This window comes from Brienomyrus brachyistius, chromosome 8 (genome assembly GCF_023856365.1).
Source record: "Brienomyrus brachyistius isolate T26 chromosome 8, BBRACH_0.4, whole genome shotgun sequence".
Classification (NCBI taxonomy): domain Eukaryota; kingdom Metazoa; phylum Chordata; class Actinopteri; order Osteoglossiformes; family Mormyridae; genus Brienomyrus; species Brienomyrus brachyistius.
The window spans coordinates 23,181,427-23,194,389 of record NC_064540.1 but is presented as its reverse complement, the minus strand read 5'-3'; the positions used below and the strand labels follow the sequence as shown (position 1 = coordinate 23,194,389).

At 50.6% G+C, this 12,963-nt stretch overlaps 1 protein-coding gene across 4 annotated transcripts in view; it reads right to left on the bottom strand.

The window, feature by feature from the left end:
- Positions 1-12,963, bottom strand: part of kaznb (kazrin, periplakin interacting protein b) — a 114,323-nt gene that overhangs the window by 56,274 nt on the left and 45,086 nt on the right. For all 4 annotated transcript variants that reach the window (XM_049022226.1, XM_049022224.1, XM_049022223.1 and 1 more), the window contains exon 3: positions 4,247-4,430. In XM_049022226.1, the coding sequence (XP_048878183.1) occupies positions 4,247-4,430 (184 nt within the window). The remainder of the gene's footprint in view (positions 1-4,246; positions 4,431-12,963) is intronic.

The window sequence follows — 12,963 nt, the reverse complement described above, 5'->3', positions numbered from 1 at the left end:
CAATCTGGCACTGAATAGAGGAGCGTCCTTTGCATAAGTCATAAGGCCGTGTGGCTCCACCAGTTTTCCAGGGCTCTACCTAATGCCCAGGGGCCCCAAACTCTCTGTTAATGAACAGTTCTTTAGCAGAATTGTTCATTTTAGGAGAAAGATCAGCAGATTTTTGTAAAACCATAATATGTCATCTGTTTTAGTGGGATAATGGACAGAAGAGGAACAATGACATAGAAAATACCGCACATGTGTGTTTCTGAGTGTGCTTGACACATCTTCTCTGCGGCCTGTCCTTGACCTCCATGTCCACAGAGGGCAGCTGCATGTTGACTCGATGCAAGCTTCACTCCTCTTCAGCCTGGAGATGCTTCTCCTCCCCCTTCACCTCAAGGACACTCATTGCCTAAACGGCCGAGCTCGGACCATTTATGGACCAGCGTACTTTTCGTAAACAGGAAACGACTCTGGCTGAAGAGCACCGAAAAGATCTGGAGCATCCTACTGCACAAATGTACTGGGAATAAGTATCCGTCTCCTATAAACATGTTTGCCACTAATGCACCCTTCCTCAAACAAGCTAACTGATGATTGGCTTCGCTCTAAACAGCACCATGTTTATTCGCTCTCCCCCCAACATATCCAATCCTGTTACTGAATGCCTGATTCACTCTCCCCCTAACCTGCTCAATCCTCATTGGCTCTCCATCCACTGTGTCTGAAGCTGATTCGATCTTCAATAATCTTCTCAGCACAGATTCGTCCGTCTTTGCTCAGTCCCAGTATGGCAGGTGCACGGCCGTTCCGTGTGCTGGAACAACACCGACTGTGGCGCTAACGGCGACGCCGAGAAAGCTTGCGTAATTGATTTTCATCGTACACATGGCACTTAATCAATGCTGAGAGCTCGTAAAGTGTTGCATTTGCAGCTTGCCAGGCGTGTTTTAATCGCAGGGGCGGCTCCTTTCTGCTTCAAAGAGCAGTCGTTAAGGCCATCGCCTTTTCAGTTTGGCAGTGCGGCCACCCGCTGCTGTGTTGACCCAGAGGGCCCAAACTGGCAAACGGAAACAGCACAGATCCGGTGCTGCATTTGCTCTCAAGGCTTGTGCTTACATGGGCCACCCAGGGACCCCAGCTGCAGAGGTGGAGGGCTGGGGTATCCTTCCTCACTCTCATCCTTCCTTCTCTATAGGACCTGCAAGGTTATTCATGTGCACTGAGGTTATATTGAGCAGGGTCCTCTGCAGCCAAGCTATGGGGCAGAAGGCAACAGTCAGAGCCTTTTGATTCAGAAATACAGCCAATACTCTGCAGGCTCCATAGAACCTATTACCCATCCACCTTCTACAGCAGGCTGAGAGAGACTGATCCATACTGGACTACAGGACTATGCAGCACAGACCCACTGAAACTGCATGATAGTGCAGCAAAGAGCCACTGAAACTACAGGACAGTGCACCACAGAACAACTGAAATTACAGAACAGAGAAACAATCTACAGGACAGCGTAGCACAGAGCCACTATAACTACAGGACAATGTAGCACAGAGCCACTGAAATGACAGGGCAGTATAGTGCAGAGCCATTGATACTACAGGACAGTGCAGCACAAAGCCACTTAAACTACAGGACACTGCATCAAAGATAGTGAAATTACAAAATAGTGTAGCACAGAGCAAATGAATCTGCAAAACAATGCAGTGCAGAGCAACTGAACCTACAACATAGTGCAGTGCAGAGCCATTGAAATTACAGGACCGTGCAGTGCAGAGATCCTAAAACTACAGGACTGTGCACTACAGAGCAATTGAAACTACAAGACAGTGTAGAACACAGCCACTGAAACTCCAGGACAGTACAGCAGGAAGTAACAAACAACAGGGCAGTGTAGCACAGAGCTCTTGAAACTGAAGGACAGTACAGCACAGAGCCACTGAAACTGCAGAGCAGTGCAGCACAGAGCCACTGAAACTGCAAGATAGTGCAGTAAAGAACAATTGAAAGTACAGGACAGTGTAGGACAGAACAACTGGAGCTACTGGACAGTGCAATTCAAAGCCACTGAAACTGCATGACAGCACAGCACAGAGCCACTGAAACTGCAGTACAGTCAGCAGAAAAGCACTGAAGCCAGAAGAGAATACATCAACAAAAAGTATATTAGAACAAAAACACAGACACCATAGCAGAGCTGCAGTCCAAGGTGACACTTAAGTACTTAAGATCACATCATAAAATGTTTCTTCAAAAAGAAGAAAAAGAGTGATAAGCAATAAGGCAAAAACAAGACTACTGTGATGGTGGTGATGGTCACATGACCCCCAGCAGGCACCTGGCGAAGCATTAACACACCAAATGACAGCACGGCCGGAGGAGGGTGCGTGTCGAACCCCTCGGCATTCAGCGTCTGCCATGTGTTTGCTCATTAACCAAAGGAGGCTTGATTCCAAATCCATAAATAATGCAACATGCCCCCGCTAATTGAATCTTTGTGCAGCCCTTTGTGGGCGCAAAGCTACCGTTCCCGTGTGTTCAGACGGCAGGGCGCTGGCGCCACGACCCAAGTCCGTAACGACGGTTATCGTGTTAAAGGAAGCCAGCAGATCAGAGCTGCGGGGATAAGTCACAGGCGATAATGCAGCACAGACGACAATGCGATAATGCAGCGGGGATGGGCATCCGCAGCCGCGGCAACTGAGGCAGCAGCAAAGCAGATAGGCAGCCCCTCTGTCACCCCCCACCCCCATCTATCTGTCCACAGCTGGGCTCCTGTGGCCCCCTCTACGGCCATTTGTACACAATCACACATACACAGCAGAGCTGAAAGTCTCACACTGCAGATAATCCGAGAGGAAGATGTGTGTCACGGGGTCTTAAGTTGAGAATGAAGTATGGAGGCGTTTCAGCATATGGACAGCCGTCTAAAAAAACCATTCGGTGTCAGCCAAACTGTCCTGGGTCCACGTGGCCATGTTGTGTTTATACTGACCCCGCCGGGGCGTGAGTTTCACAGTGACGACTGTGCATGCGTTTCCATCCTTAGCAAAATGTGAAACTCAGAGTCCACAGACAGACACAGAGTTTTAAAACTCTCAAGAGTTCATCTTCTGGAGGTAAGGAACCAAATTCCACCCTCCCCCCGCCCCACCGGCCACAGAGCTCTTACTTCCACTAGCTACCCCCTGCAAAATTAACCCATAATAAAGGCAGGGGGGAAGCAGCCAGGTAACCAATGGCAACTTGGACTTTCCCTGGGAGAAAGGGGGTAAGTCGCTAAAACAGCTCCACCTAGAGGATACAATGTGTCCCACAGCATGCAGCCTGTCCTGCTAAGCCTGTATTAAACTCGGAAAGTTTGGGGGGGTGCGGGGGACAGGTGGCCATCGGCGGGACAGCAGCGCTGCGATAAGAGCAGCACTGAATCATGCAGCATGACCTCGCTTCACAGCAGCAGAGACTGCAGTGCGACGCCCATGTACTCAGCCATCAAAAGTTCACCCGGGGAGGGGGGGGGGCAGTAAAATGGGGTAAAAATGCCACCAGACACAAGGGAGACACATGGACAGAGGCCAGGGCTGCCAGGGGAACTTCCTCCCTGCTAACCGGAGGGAGCTGCGATCCGAGAGCACGTGTCAGCCAGCCTCGGTGATGGGGCCACGTCCTCGCTGTCAGGTGGCCGTCACCCTCGCTCTGCGCTGACTGTCACCTGACTGCGTCGCCGGGTGCCGGCAGCAAGGACATCTGTGTGCGACCCGCCATCGGGAAGTGTGACATCATCGAGACAGAGTGGCAGCAGCTGAAATGCACCGGGGAGGAGGGCGGGGCTTCAAGGCCAATACCACATGGCGCCCACAGCCGCGGCTCTGGGGTTGTGACCCCACCGAGGTTTGGCTAGCTGGCTGGGTTCAGCCCCGCACAGGGTGCTATGAATGAGGATGCGATCCAACACACCAAGCACGTGCTGCTTCGAAACTTACAGCCGTCCGCTTTCCCTCCTGGTGCCGAATGCACCGCCGGGCCACCAGGTTCAGGGTATCGGGCTCAGTACTGCCCAGCTTGGGCCGCAGCCTGACTCCTGCTAAAAGTTCAGGTCCCTCTCTATGCTGCTAAAAGTTCCGAGAGACTAATTAAACCTAGCCCCCATCCCAACGTGGACCCCCCTGCAAAATGCACACAGACCCACCCTCACACCTCGAATGCTTCTATAAGCCCCCGCCCCCCCCAATCCCAGTTGCCGGGTGGCATGCCGCATTACCGTGGCGATGCTGCTGACTGCTGTCCACGCCTGGGGTGTCGGTGGACCCCAGCTCGGCCAGCCGGCGAGGGGGGGCACTCAGCTCGCAGCGCAGCTCGGTCACCTCCTGGCTGGCCGACTGGATGGCCCCGTCGATGCGCTGGGCCAGCTGCTTGTTGTCATCCATCATTTTGAGGATCTTTCCCTGAGGACAGAATCCACAGCGAGTGCCATGGTGTCAGGCAACAACTCTCAACTCTCCTAATTCCTCCCGTACTCCTGCAGTTCTTAATTCCTCCTCCCTGCACACGGCTAAAATCCTGGGGGTGTTTGGCTTCCTCCTTGGTTTCACCCTGCTGTGCGATGTAGCATGCTGTGTGTGTGTGTGTGTGTGCGCGAGAGAGTGGGGCTGTAGTAGCGTAACAAGAAGGAGAATCCTCCCACTGCAAGAATCCGCTCACGGCAGCTGCTCCTGGAAGGACACAGTGCATTGAGAGATGACGATCCAACCGTTTTAAACGGAGCGTACCATCTGCCAGTAGGTGAGGGGGGGTGGGCCTGGGTATGAGAACTGAAATAATGGCAGCATAACCAAGCTGGAGGAACTCTACTGGGCCAGGGGTTAACACACACGTGCTCTAGGTCCCTGTACACAGCAGCCAGAAATGAGTCAGCGATCCTCGCTTCTGCGCTGACGAAGAGGCCCCATTACCTCCCCGCCCCCCCCCTCCACACTCCGTCTTCCCCCACACTGAGAGCTTGGCTATAATGACAATCCTTCTGACAAACAGTCATCAAGTGTTCGCTCTGCGCGACCCTCCGCTTCCCGGGCCTCATTACGGATTCCAAGCTTTGTCCTTTGACCTTCTGCCCGCTCCCCCCCCCCCCCCCCCCCCCGCCCCCCACCTCCCCCACACACACAGCAACAAGGCAAGGGAGGGGAGCCGAGAAAAACCCTGCAGGAGCAGCAGAGAAGTTAGAGGAGCAGTTCAAGCGTGTGGCCACCGTCCAGGATCGCAGCGCTGCAGGGTTAGGGGCCGCTCAGAGAGGCTGGGCAGGAGCCCCTGCCAGCCGCACAGCTGTCCTGATCTCAGGCTCCTCTGAATGACGAAAATGACAAGGCAGGGTATATTCAGTAGCTTTTGACCAGGTACTCTTTCATTAGCTTGACTCCCTGCATACTGGCTTTGATAGGCCCTTTTTGTTTATTCTTTGCCCCTGATGTATGTTTTCTGTTCCGTGCCACACAAACAATCCTACATAATCTGTTCTGCGACCACACAGCGGGTGGCTCACCGGGAGCCAGGAGGAATTGCCGGAGAAGTCAGGAGGGAGTCTATGTTTCGATGTCAACAGCGTAAGCGTAAGACGCTTCAATAAAGGGCTGCTATTAAGACAGGATGCTCAGCATCTCATGTCACTGATGCCGATACCCAGGAGGACTCAGACCTTGGACGGCAAGCGAGCGATGCAGTGAGGAAAAAAGGAGCCTCACATAAATTATCTCCGGTTAAAATCCTTCCTTTGGGTGTGAAATGCTTGAAAACTCTGCTTTTAAAGTGGAGTGCTGTGTGCACATGTAAGTATTAAAGCCCCACTTCTGAGCGAAACATTTAGCATCACAATGAAACGGGTCACGAAAGAACGCAGCTCAGGCGGCGCCAAAATAACACCGTGACCTTGTGGGGAGGGGGTGGTGGTGGGGGGAGGATGCGGTAGATTCACAGTGCGGCACATTTGCTGCCAGTAAAAAACGAGGCGCTGGTTAGTTAACAGACGTGAGGGATGGTCAGGCCATCAGACTCGGCTGCGAGCTGGACACCCCTCTGAGACCCCCCCTCTCAGGCTGGGCTCCTGTGACACACAGTGAGTCCCCTGTCCTGTGTGAAGATCAAGGTCAGCAGCTCCTTAACATGCTTTGCTTCTTCCTAAGCCTCCTCCTGAACACTCCTCCCAGCTGCCGCAGGATTTCTTATGCTCCATCTGCCCCCCCCCCCCTCCCCCATGGATGTCATACCTAGGAGTGATGTTGAGTGCCCCAGTCCTGGGTGGGACATGCTCAGTGTCTGTGAGAACAGTCAAACTGTGAGCTAAATCGTGCCTTTTCTACGGAGTCTGCTCTCTACTAAACACTTGGCAGAAATTAATTTTTTTTCCAGGGGCACAGACCTGTTTAACATCCGAAAAACAAAATAAAAAAATCCCCCATCTTATGCAGCCCACCAACCCACCATGTCTTCTTTCCCCAGCTGAACACACAGACCCCCCCCCCCTCAAAGGAGTGTATAAAATGGCCTTAAACAGAAAGAAGAAATAATTCATAAAATCAGGATCAGACAACTCGTCGGCTCAGGGTCTCCGTTCCTCTTGTCCCCACGCCGGACGTGTTCCATGCTTTCATTCTCTGTGCCCCTCTCCCTGGGGTCCCTGCGTGGACCCCTGACTTATCACCTGTGAGCAGCAGAGGGCGCCAGTGAGGACTGAGCACCTGGGCGGCAGAGTTAATCAGGGAAAGGCCGGCAGAGGGCTGCCTGTCATCCAGGACCGGGGGCTATCAGCTGGGCCCTCGCCTGTCCCACGGGTGAACGCAGTGACCAAGGGGCCAGCTGTTCCGAAGAAGAGAGATCAGGGCTGTCACCAGCAGGCCTGTTAGCCAGATGTACAGCAGACTGCTCGTACTGTATAAATTACTGCACCTGTCCTGCAGATAGCAGATAGTATGTGAGAGTCATGGTGCTACACTCCATCGTCTTCCCATGTGAATCTGTTGGTTTACTCAGATTGATGGATCATAGATGCTCTGGCACTAGCTGAGCTGATCACCGGCCATGTGAACTTTGATCGCATCCAGGCAAATGAAACTGACAGAAAACAAGTTGAGAAAAAAATGCTGAATTTCCATAACTTTCCATCAAAAGTGATACTTTGTTCTTTACAAATTTAGCTCTATTCTATCGCTCACCAGCCTTGTGAGTAGGACACAATATGGATTTGTAAGGACTTTGTTTGTCACTGGGTTTATAAATGACCATGAACAAACCCCAGTTCTGTCCATCTGTCCTTCTCACACCTGTCAACAGTGAATACTTGAAATCTTTTTCCGCTATTACCTGTCAGACCCTTACAAATCACTTCAAGGCAAATATAGGTTCTGCAGTAGCAAAAATCTGAGTTTTGGAAAACTAATTAAAAAAAGGTAACATAGAGATGTTACATCCTGGTCTAGGGTCAGGTGGCAGGGGGAGGGGGGGGGACCTGCACATCTGGCCCACTATAGCCAGCGCCGGGCAATTTCCCAAGTGGACCATCCCAGCATTCCCTGCCTATCACTGGGTACTGCACAGTGGCGTTCTCAAAAACCTGGGGCCAGACCGGTAAACTGGAATGGAGGAGTGGAACAGATCGCGAGGTGAACACCTACTGTAACCAACCCGTCAAGTTCGAGCCGAAAGCAAGCCCTCGGCAAAGAGCCACCGGGCCCATGTGGACCCTGATTCCTCGGACAATTCCCCAAGAACCTCATCCAGTGTTTCCTCCAAACCGAAGAGCTGACTTGCAGTGGCACTGCCTGCACACTATTTCCATCTCGGGCCGGCCTGAGGCGGCTCACCGCCTCCCAGTTCTCCTGCTTCAGTCACGGTTGGACCTGTCAGAAGAGACCTACTGCAGCCTCGTTTCCTGTAATAAATGACGGGAGCGTATAATTACTGCTTAGCGCTCGGGCCCGACGCATTCGCTCAGCTGAATGTGCTCACGTTCTCAATCTTCTGTCTGGCTTTTTTTTCTGGTTTTCTGCTTTGTTTGCTGATTGCTTCAATCTGGCTGATAACAAACTATAGCCGGACATTCAAAGTTGCTAAAGTTGCTGCTAAACAGGTACAGTAGGCCTCACCGTCAGTGGCTGACGCCTCGATAAGCTAACATGCTAACGCAGTAACGCTGCCCAAGATCTCGTCATGCTAAAAGGCCAACAGAGAAGACAGAACGTTATCCAGTGGGCCGAGGAACCCAGGTGCTCTCAGAATCATCCCACTAATGCAAGGGGGATGGGACAAGAGGAGAAACTCAGGGGCTCAGGGGCGGGGGCACTGGCTCAGACTGACCCTTGAGTGACCCCTCCCCAGTCACCAATGTCAAGCATATAACTGGCCAATGATAAAGTTGGCTTCTCTGTATGAGTGATGGCCCCTCCTACCGTGAACCGTGGGATTTGTGGGAAAACAGACCACAGCTTTGTCGATAGATTTTAGTTTACATCCCCCCCCCCACCTTTACACACATGGTCTGATCCATGAAGGAAACCGCAGCGCTCAGCCTGGAGCCTATGATTTACATCCCTGGGGGAGATGGGGGCACGTGCACAATACAGAAGTAAAGGAAAAATTCACACAGCTGTGTTTACACACAGTTCAGAAAGGGTGTGTGACAGAACGCCAGGCTGGGGAGGTGTCGTGGGGGTGTCCACCTGCAAATACCCACAGTGCACTGTCCATAATCAGAGATAATTCACACCCACAGCTTTGGCAAACAGCTACGCGGTGGTGGACACGCAAACGACCAGGACTGCCTTCCAAACCGCTCCCTTGGTGCAGAACCACGCTGGACCACTTATCACTGAACATATGAATTATCTTCCATCCCTTTCAAAATGTCAGATAAATTCTAAGTGGGTTTAAAGCTCTTGCCGTGCAATCAAAATAAAACATCTCATCCTGCCCATTTACAGTCGTCTCTAATTTCTGCTTTAACAAATGACTAAATCTTCTGGAGACAGAACACACTTCTCAAGCGATGTGAAGGAGCCACTTCGATCTGCTGAATGCTGTTTAAACATGTGAGCTTCCAGGCATATGAGTCTGGTGGGCTGACGCCATATCGGGTCACATACACAGGTGAGGGGGACATACAGTAAGAGGGGCTATAATTCATGCAGAGGGGCCAACCCTTATCATTAATCAATGATGTATTTTGAATCAGTGAGTGGTGGGAGGAGCAACACTGAGGACCAATCAGCTTTCATCTGGGACCAGTGTCCTTGTGGCCCCGCCCCCCTACATGCCCCTATAGAGGATGGCTCAAAGCACAGCCCCGCAGTTTGTCTGAGGGTCAGGGGTCAGGAATCCCCTCAGCTTGCCCCCCAAGTAACCTTTAAGCACACAGTGATAGCTCTCACCTACAGCCAGAAACAGGTGGCCTTTAATGACCTACTAAGTGTAAATGGGGTGGGCAGGTAGACTCTAAGACTTCCCTACCACCTGCCCCTTAGTCTAATACCAATTAAAACACAAAAAAAATTAATCCTTGTTTCAAGGCGCAAAGTTTACGGGATAAAAAGACTTCAAAGACAAACTGAAAAAATTGACTTTTCAGAGAAAGGGACTGTTTAACAGAAGCTGACGGGTAAATCAGGATTAAGAACATTGCTGTTCAGTCACATTCAGCACACACTCGGTGATATTTATTTAATTTCTTTTGTTCAGTAGAATTTTTTAATTTGAATGAAAGTATTCTGGGGCACACCTTTGTTTATTCATAAAAATCATTTTTGAAAACCCAACTCGTAGAGAACTCTTTTAAAAACACATTGGATATATTAACACATAGTCTGCATCACATGCATCGAAAGGACCGCAGAAGGAGTGAAATCACACCTCTGATGCATTCTGCATGATGTCATTCTCAACACAGACTCAACATCAGTGGCAGCACGACTGGGGCTCTGCAGTGGGGATTCAGCCTGAGCAGCGACTGATCAATCCAGACCATCTGGACTCAGAGAGACTCTGCCCACCTGAGACAGAAGTGATTGGTTCTGGGGATGACGGCTACTGCTAGGTTGCATATATTTTCCATGTTTTGGTCCCGAGTTGTCATTTTCCCAAATATCCTTTTGTGTTTATGACCACCAGGGATTGTTACTATTATGGTATGGGCACAGGTAACACCCGCTACATTCACACGGCAACGGCACCTGCTGCCACCTGCCTCTGCGTATGTGATTCTGGCCAAAAGCTACAGAAACGTAAAAAACCTGCTACAGCCCCAACCGGGGGGGGCTGGATTTTCCTTCTGTTTGACGTCATTGACGCCCCTCACTGCCGGAGCTGTGAGCAGGAACAGCAGCGACAGCAACCTGCAGTCACAGCCGCCTCCACAGCAGCTACACTCTTTGTCTGACCCCTGTGGATCGAGCTAAATTAAGGCACAGAGGGTAGGACCTTCGGGTCAGGCAAAGGTTCTGATCAGTGACTGTCAATCGGTGAGCCCCAAAAATAAACATGAAACCCTCTTTGGCTGTTTAACGTCACCCTGAAGGTCCGTGGTGTCCTCTCAAATCCAGGGATCAGACTGAAGATTCCCGGAAAGATAAGAATATGAGCAGATATGAAGCCCTTTCTGCTTTTTTTAATAGCCTGACGTCTCCATTCCCCTGACTGGGGACGATCCTCATGCCCAGTGCCAACCCGACCAGGACTGACTGAAGCGTTTAGGCACAGTGAGGCGGGACCTCCTACTGATCGGTGAAGCTACTTCACTTCTCGACCAAAGAATCATCACTCTCCGTTGGGATCGATGCCAGCATCATCTCAAGAAGCGGCTGATGAAAGCGGAGAGGCATGAAACAAAAATGAAAGGAGAAGGTCATGGATGAAGAACAATGTGAGGGAGCACTGACAGATTCGCGGATGTTTATGGTGCCGACAGATACTGGGAGATTAACTGACTACTAACTCACTCCGAACGAACGAACCCGAAACCTGGCCAGACGTCGCCATTCTGTTTATTGTACGTCCTACGGAAAAGGCTGCTGATCAAAGTAAGGGGGACGCAAGAGGGTGAAAGGCCACCCACAGCAGCTGCATTGGGAAACGGCCCACCAGCCACCAAGTGCGAACCAGCCCCATTCAGCTTAGAATGTTTACATTTAATGTGATGTCACATGACTCACACCGCCACCATCGCTATGGCAGCAGTTAGCAAGAAGTGAGACAGCAGTCGGTGACTGGAAATGCTTCACATGCAGCCAGCAGTGACCCAGATTCCAAAAGTAAAACTAGTCACTAGACTTTCAGATGCTTAGCAGCAAACTCCGCTATGGCCATTCAGGATCTCCAGGGATGCGGAGAGGACAGTTCTGCTCTACCATCTATGTGTGTGTGTGTGTGTGTGTGTGTGTGTGTGGGGGGGGGGGGGGGGGGGGGGGCGGGGGGCAGGAACACGCGTTTTCACAATGTGTGACACTCACCCTTGACTAGTGGGTTCACGAGGACATCCCAGAGCAGATGGATTAACAATTCAGCATTTTGAATGCTACTGCACCAAAAGGTGCCAGTACCCAAACATTTAAAGGACCTGGTAGTGATGCTCACTACATCAGAGAACACATGCTACCTGCACCCCCCTTTCTGAAAAAGAACAGAGGGAATTCCATATAATGCAAAGATTACAGGTTCTCAAAAACTTGTCTCCACATCAGAGAAACACATATACCAAAGTTGGTCAGGCTTTAGGACCTGGAAGGATCCTTTCTACGCTCCCAGAAAACGACAAGGCACGCACTCATCACCACAGTGTGTGTGTGACTCACATTAAAGCCACATTCGGTGTTAGAAGAGGAGGCAAACGTTAAGCCTTTGTTCTCAAATTAATTTATGACAAATAGCCAGAGGTCTCGGGATTAACCTGAAATGTGCTTGGTTTTCCCAGCAGTGTGTACACATGAAAATCCAAGATCTCTCATTCTTTAATGAATGAGATTTCATTTGTGCTATGTCGCATCCTCTGGGCGCAGAAGAGTTTAGTTTATCAGAATAGATACGTAAATCCCTTTATTTTAACAGCCGACATTGAGGAATCGTGGGAATTTAAACTGTAGCAAAATCGTTGCTATAATATAACACAACAATAAGTCACAATCTGACACAGTTTGACAAGAAGTGAATTTCAGATATTTTAATTATTAATGTAATAGGGTCAGAGGAGGCCAAAATGTAATCTAATGTCTAAGCTCCATAACTAGAAATGTAACTGTGGTAAAACTGAACCTCGAACAATTGCAAGATAACACTGGTCAAGAGGTGTGAAGAGCAATTCCTCTGTGTTTTACAATGTAGCTGTCAGCTGATGTGCTTTAATTACACCCCAACGTTCCCGGAGAAGCTGCCACTTTGGTATAGCGTGTAGGCAGTGCGCCGACAGAGGCAGGATGGAGATACATGCTCTCCTGTTCCGTTACCCAATATCAGAGTTTTGGCCTCAGTCGCCCAGCCTTCAGAACTCGCCTGTCAGAGGAAATTGGGCTGGTGTTGACGGGCATGAGGCACTATAGAATGAAAACTGACGGCAGGATGGACCGAGGCAGTCCGAGTCATGGGTCCAAATGAAGGAGACTTTTATCTTTCTTTCATCTAAAGATGAAAAGGCGGAAACACACACACAGGCTGACGCAAATTGTGCCGTGATTATTCTGAAATAATACTGCTGTACAATCAGCACCTATTCCTATCAGACAATCCCCCCCCCTTAGGTGTTACCATGTCCCCTCTGAGTGAATGTGGCTTCCTCACTTAATGAACTCGATGTTGCTTTTCAGCATCCCCCCCACCCCCATCAGTATTATCTTCTTTGCGGGGTGGATGATGATGAGCTCCACCACGTCCCGCCATCTCATTACCGCCACGGCCGGCACCGGCAGCAAAAGGTGACTGAGCCGTCGCGACCAGGAGATGCTTGCTCGC